Source organism: Oscarella lobularis, chromosome 15, assembly GCF_947507565.1.
Source record: "Oscarella lobularis chromosome 15, ooOscLobu1.1, whole genome shotgun sequence".
Taxonomy (NCBI): Eukaryota; Metazoa; Porifera; class Homoscleromorpha; order Homosclerophorida; family Oscarellidae; genus Oscarella; species Oscarella lobularis.
This window is the reverse complement of record NC_089189.1, coordinates 1,086,850-1,093,896: the sequence shown is the minus strand read 5'-3', so window position 1 is coordinate 1,093,896 and position 7,047 is coordinate 1,086,850. Positions and strand designations below refer to the sequence as shown.

Genomic DNA, 7,047 nt, shown 5'->3' with positions numbered 1-7,047 from the left:
GTTTTAGGTCTAGATAGGGTTATCAAATAGTTGATTGAGAGACAAATTTCATTCTGTAAGCACTGGAACCTGTACGTCTCTCGTATATGCAGCAGCGGAAGAATCAGTGATTATTCGGAAGTCTAATAGATTACCTGGCAATCACGATGAGTTTTTATTGATTTGAACAGCTATTACAAATCTTTATCATTTAGGAGTTTCACGTGACGTAGGGGTGGGCGTGCTCACGCGCGCTACACTTCTGGCTCGCTAAAACGTAGCCTCGATACTCCAGACCCTCGCGCGTTAAGGGGGGTGTGGTTGGCGAGAGGGTCTGGAGTATCGAGGCTAGCTAAAACGCCACATGCTTCTCACAGTCATCTTCGCTGCAATTTGTGCCTTCGCTACGACGTCAGTCGTTGCGGACACCCCTTGCAGTTATACCTGCAAAGGTCAGGGTTGCCATTTGCTATCGGTCCCAGCAGCCAACTACACGTCGCGCTACGACACTTGCAAAAATGCGACGGCCACGCCGATAATCACTTCGGTGGACGTCGTCGACACAGTTGGCGACAGCGATCACTTCAACGTCTTTCTCATGGACAAAGCGAACTACGAAAAGTACACGAACGCGCAAGCTTACAATTTCTTCGGCATCAGTGGGACGAGTCCCTATCTTTCCCACACATGCTTTCACACCGGAGCAATTAGCTATTCCGCTCCAGTTGGACCCGTGTATACCGTGATTTACTGCCGGAATTCTGTAAAAACATGTCGTTTGCAGTACAAAGTCGACATCACGTGCAAGTCAGCAGATCCGTGCGCCGGAGTGAACTGCAACAATGGGAACTGCAGTGGGGGTTCGTGTATCTGCGACAGCGGCTACAGTGGAATGTACTGCAACCAGAGCGACTGTCTCAGCAAGTGCGAGAATGGCACCTGTATTGGAGGTTCGTGTATCTGCAACCGCGGCTACAGTGGAACGTACTGTAACCAGAGCGTCTGTCTCAAGTGCGACCATGGCACGTGCATTGGAGGTTCGTGTATCTGCGACAGTGGCTACAGTGGCACGCACTGTGATCAAAACGACTGTCTCAGCCACTGCGACAAGGGACACTGCAGTGGGGCTGTGTGCATCTGTGACGGCGGCTACAGTGGAACGTACTGTGACCGAAACGACTGTCTTAGCAACTGCAAGAATGGGCACTGCAGTGGGGTTACGTGTATCTGCAACAGCGGCTACAGCGGAACGTACTGTGACCAGAACTACTGTCTCGAGAACTGCAAGAATGGGCACTGCAGTGGGGGTACGTGTATCTGCGACAGCGGCTACAATGGGACGTACTGTGACCAGAACGACTGTCTCAGCAACTGCAAGAATGGGCACTGCAGTGGGGTTACGTGCATCTGCAACAGCGGCTACAGGGGAACGTACTGTGAGCAGAAAAACTGTTCCAGCAGTTGCAAGAATGGGCACTGTAGTGGAGATACATGCATCTGCAAGAGCGGCTACAGTGGAACGTACTGTGAACAGAAAAGCTGTTCTAGCAGTTGCAAGAATGGGCACTGTAGTGGAGATACATGCATCTGCAAGAGCGGCTACAGTGGAACGTTCTGTGACCAGAACGACTGTTTTGACAACTGCGAGAATGGGGACTGCAGTGGGGGTAAGTGTATCTGCAATAGCGGCTACAGTGGAACGTACTGCATTTACTACTCGCACATTGGCGAACCGTTGCTGATTGGACTCATTTGTGGAGGCATTGCCTTCTTTCTCATTATTGTCGTTGTCGTTGGGGTCGTGCTGTACAAGCGTCGACGTCGTCGCTCCGATGGAATAGAGCTCCTCCTCCCTAACGAGGTCACGCAGTAAGAAGGTTTAATTTTTACCTATGACCATAGTACATCACTAGCGCTGATCAAGTCTGCGTTTGCTTTGCAGTTGTAGTCTGATGTGCACGTCTGCTGTTTTCTGAGCTTGTCGTCATTAGGGCTTGAGTTCAATTCGCGTTTTCGCTCTCGATTGCAAGAGCCGCCCAGACAACCCAAATCATCAGCAAAAGGAAGGCTTGAAGCCTACTTGATGTTTATCAGAACCGATATTTTTTGACAGATTTCATTGTTTATGGATTACTACAGCGAACGTTGATGTCTTACGAGGGGCAAAGGAGGTAAGCATCGCATGCCATAGGGATTAGATTTACGCATCTGCCTCAATTTTAGGTAGCCATATGCATGCACAAAAAGTTTAGCTGACGACTAATACACTACACTCCCACAAGCGTGTAACAGCGTGAGCGGAATTTTCGCCGTGGGCGCCACGCACGTGCGTGCATGCGTACTAGACTTCCCATTTCCTGGTTGACGCCACATGTTTCTCACAGTCACTTTCGCTGTCATTTTCGCCTTCGCTACGACGTCAGTCGTCGCCGACGGCTCTTGCAGTAACGTCTGCACGGGTTGCAAGCCGGCATCGGTCGGAGCATCCGGCTACCTGGCGGAATACTACACTTGCAACGACGCGTCAGCCACGCCGTTAATCACTTCGATAGACGTCACCGACGCAGACAACGACGGCGATGGCTTCAAAATCACTCTCATGGACAAAACGAACTACGATAAATACGCGAAGGGGCAAGGATACAGTTACTTCGACATCAGTGGGACGGGTCCGGATCATTCCTACACGTGCTTTCACAGCGGAGATGTTAGCTATTCCGTTCCACCTGGAACCGTATATGCGGTAATCTACTGCACGAATAGTTTGGAGACGTGTCATCTGCAGTACAAAGTCGACATCACGTGCAAGTCGGCGGATCCGTGCGCCGGAGTGAACTGCAACAATGGGCGTTGCAGCGTGGGCTTGTGCACCTGCGACAGCGGCTACAGTGGGACGTACTGCGACCAGAACGACTGTCTCGGCAAGTGCAACAACGGAAACTGCGTTGGAGGTTCCTGTATCTGTGACAACGGCTATACTGGAACGTTCTGTGACCGTTCTGAGAACGACCCAAGCTGCAGTGGGACCACATGCACTTACCATGCCCATATTTCTAGTGACGAAAAAGGAAGACCGTGGGTGCTTGGACTCATTTGTGGAGCCATTGCCTTGTTTCTCGTTATCGTCGTCGTCGTTGGGGTCGTGCTGTACAGGCGTCGACGTCGTCGTCGCTCCGGCGGAATAGAGCTCGTCGCTAACGAGGTCACGCCACAGTAAGAGGGTTTCATTTAGCCACGACTCAGGCTTTACTCCATCACTGGCGTTGATTTTGAGTCCGCGTTTGCTTTGCAGTTGTAGTCTGATGTGCACGTCTGTTGTTTTATGAGCTAGTCGTCATTAGATTCTAATAGAACTTGAGTTCAAGTCCCGTTTTGGCTCGCGATTGCAAGAGCCGCCCAGACATCAGCAAACGGAAGGTTTAGGTTTGAAGCCTGCTTGATGTTAGTAAGACTAAGAACCAATTTTCAGACATATTCCATTGTTTATGGGTTATTACGACGCACGTGATGCCTTACGAGGAGCAAAAGAAGTAAGCATTGCAACGCTAGCTGTTGGTTCTGAGATACAAATAGGCATCTGCCTGTAGGTCGTAGGCCATGCTTAGCTAAACACAGAAGTTTAGCTGACCTACTAATTCACTACAGTCCCACGTGCGTGTAACAGCGTGAGCGAAAATTTTCGCCGTGGCGCCACGCATGTGCGTGCATGCGTACTAGACTTCTCGTTTTCCTGGTTTACGCCACATGCTTCTCACAGTCATTTTCGCTCTCATTTTCGCCTTCGCTACGACGTCAGTCGTCGCCGACAGCTCTTGCAGTAGCTACTGCACGGGTTGCAACTCGCTCTCGGTCGGCGCATCTAGCTACCAGGCGCCTGGATACACTTGCAACGGTGCGACCACGCCGTTGATCACTTCGGTGACCGTCACCGACGCCGACAGCGACGGCGACGGCTTCAAAGTCACTCTCATGGACCAAACGAACTACGATAAATACAGGAAGGGGCAACTATACAGTTACTTCGACATCAGTGGGACGGGCCCGGATCATAGCTACACGTGCTTTCGCAGCGGAGACATTGAGCATTCCGCTCCAGCTGGATACCTCTATCTGGTGATCTACTGCACTAATATTTTGGAAACGTGTCATCTGAGGTACGAAGTCGACGTCACGTGCCGATCGGCGTGCGCCGGAGTGAACTGCAACAATGGACACTGCAGTTCGGGTCGTTGCATCTGCAATAGCGGCTACAGTGGAACGTACTGTGACCAGAACGACTGCTCCAGCAACTGCGACAATGGGCATTGCGATTTGGATACGTGTGTCTGCTACAGCGGCTACAGTGGAATTTACTGCAATTACTACACGTACAACCCTTTTTCTAGTGATCCTGGCAAACCGTTGGTAATTGGACTCATTTGTGGAGGCGTTGCCTTACTTATCATTATCGTCGTCGTCGTCGTTGTGGTCGTGCTGTACAGACGTCGACGCCGTCGCTCTGGCGACATAGAGCTCGTCAATGAGGTCACTCCGCAGTAAGACCAGGGGTAGGATTTATCCCCAACCCGGGCTATGTGCAGGTATGCTTTTGCGTTTTGCAGTTGTCGTTTGATGTGCACGTCTGCTGGAAGTTTTTGAGCTAGTTGTCTTTTTTTATTTTTATTGTTTTCACAGAATCGGTTGAGTTTGGGTAATGCAAGAGTCACGGTAGGTCCGCCGCGTAGAAAAGTGATGAAGAAGGTCTTCACATAGGACAGAATACGGGAACATCTTGGCAATGAGTAACCTCCGGTGTAATAGAACCAGCGCCGTGCAACCACACGACATCACGTGCGCGTGCTATCTATATATTGCAATTCGCATAGCTGTTATTTTCGCCTTCGCACGGCGTCTAATCACAACACAAGTGAAAACAATACATTACTCTCCTATAAAAACGCAAGGAGCGTGGAGCAGAATTTCTGCAATGCACGTGGTGTGCGCGCATGCGCGTTTTCTGTTACGGCATGTTTTTCGAGGTCATTTTCCTCGCTGTCTTCACCGCGACGCGGGCCGCCGACATCGCTTGCAGAAATGACTGCAAGAATGCGTTCGAATGCCAATTACTATCAGTCAAAACATCTCACTACACGCATCAGGAATACGCCTGCGATGCGACGAACACGCCGATAATCACGTCGCTGATCGTCACCGGCGCAGACAATAACGGCGACGGTTTCAAAGTCACGGTCATGAACAAAACGAACTACGATAAGTACGCGAACGGGCAGAAGTACGATTACTTCGCCATCGGCGAGACGGGCCCGGACCACGCCCACACATGCTTTCACAGCGGATCGATCCACTATCCCGCTCCAGTCGGACCCGTGTATACCGTGATCTACTGCACTAGCAGTTCGGAGACGTGCAATTTGCTGTTCAAGATCGACGTCACGTGCAAGCCGCCGGATCCGTGCGCCGGAATGAACTGCAGCAATGGACGCTGCAGCGAGGCGACCGGTGCGTGCGTCTGCGACAGTGGCTACAGTGGAACGTTCTGCGACAGGAACGACTGTCTCGGCGGCGACTGCGAGAATGGGTACTGCAGAGGGAGTACGTGTGTGTGCTATAGTGGCTATAGTGGAATTTACTGCACCTCCGGTGGCAGCGGAAGAGCGATGGTTATTGGACTCATTAGTGGAGGCGTTGTCTTCTTTGTCATTATCGTCGTCGTCGTCATCGTTTTTGGCCTGGTGCTGTATAGACGTCGACGTCGACGCCGTCGCTCTGGATCTGGCGTAATGGGGCTCATCGCTAACGAGGTTGTGCCGCAGTAAGACGAGGGTATGATTTATTCCCGACTCGGGCTATATGCAGTAGTATATTATAGCTTGATGTGCACGTCTGCTGGCAGTTTTTGAGCTAGTTTTTCGTTCCATTTTCACAGATTCAATTGAGTCTGGGTTGAGGACCTTGCTTCAATAGACGGTTTAATTAAAATCTAGATCTCATGGTATATAGATTTATTTTTAGAATCAACGAACTATTACGGAAACGCAACTGTAACAAATGCATGCAGTCTCAATAACAAACAGGTTCATTCAAGCTCCATAACCCAACTCTTCTTCAGCACATGCAGATATAATTCGGACGACACTACTCAGGCTTGTCATTCATTGAGACGAAGCGATGGCGCGTTTCACTTCATCGACCGCCTCCCGGACTCTCCTCCTTGCCCTTCCAATGCGCATGGAGAACGATTCGCCGCTCAAGCCGAGGTCGATCAAGTTCTCGCAGAGCCTCATTCGCTCATCGGCATTCATCTCAGACATGCGATGCGTCGTCGTCACCGTGGGAATCATGTTGGCAACGAGATTCCGGCAACGAGTGACGACGGGATTGAGGCCGAGCAAAATGCCGCTCAGCTCGCCTGCAGCGCGGTGCAAAACCGTAAACTGATCCCCGAGAGCTGTAAAGAGCTTGCACAGCTCTGCCAAGTGTAGAGCAGCGAGAGCGTGCGCGCCGGCAACGAGCGACGCCGCCTATCGCCGCCTTGGCAATGGACAGTACTCCCAGTATAGGCGAGACGACCGTCACCACGGCAAGCAGCACCCAACCCCTCCCGTACCTTTTGACTTGTGCCTCTCTCTCGACAGCTTCGTCGTGCAATGCCGTGCATTTGTGAAGGCTAATGAGGCAATTGGCCTGCAGTCTTTGATAGACGACATCGAAATCTCTATTGGCGTTCAGGGCTTTTTGCAGATCGGTGCTCAGATTGTCGAGCCAGTCGACGAGGCAATTCAAATTGTTGTCTTCTCGAATTCTCGTCGATAGGCTGACTGTTTTTGTCTTGGCGAAGTGGAGGCCAAATGTCTCCAAGGCAGAAAAATAGCGTTCTGTTGTCTCCACTAGTGACGTCATGTCTTCTTTGCACGCACTCAGGACTCCTTGCATTTTAGCGGCCTCTCTCGACAACCTGAGGACGCTGAGAGCGAGACCCTCGTACCTCTCGAGAAGTGCGATCACCGCTTCATCGATGAGATCTCGGGAGAGTTTGAGGAGTTGCTGCTTGATGTCCGTGACGGCATC

The 7,047-nt window shown here is 51.1% G+C and overlaps 2 protein-coding genes across 3 annotated transcripts; both read left to right on the top strand.

Moving 5' to 3' along the window:
* Positions 1-319: 319 nt before the first annotated feature.
* On the top strand, positions 320-3,343 carry LOC136195969 (tenascin-like). 2 transcript variants are annotated; one of them, XM_065985458.1, is made up of 4 exons: positions 320-1,856; positions 1,922-2,150; positions 2,203-2,305; positions 2,364-3,343. In XM_065985458.1, exon 1 carries the CDS (start codon positions 344-346, stop codon positions 1,850-1,852), a length of 1,509 nt encoding a protein of 502 aa, XP_065841530.1. In that variant the 5' UTR covers positions 320-343; the 3' UTR covers positions 1,853-1,856; positions 1,922-2,150; positions 2,203-2,305; positions 2,364-3,343. The 2 variants fall into 2 exon arrangements, with proteins under 2 accessions (XP_065841530.1, XP_065841529.1); XM_065985457.1 differs by having other exon boundaries at positions 320-2,150.
* A 1,642-nt stretch (positions 3,344-4,985) lies between these two features.
* LOC136196251 (multiple epidermal growth factor-like domains protein 10) lies at positions 4,986-6,613 on the top strand. The gene has a single exon (XM_065985777.1). It carries the CDS (start codon positions 4,986-4,988, stop codon positions 5,793-5,795), a length of 810 nt encoding a protein of 269 aa, XP_065841849.1. The 3' UTR covers positions 5,796-6,613.
* The last annotated feature ends 434 nt before the right edge of the window (positions 6,614-7,047 follow it).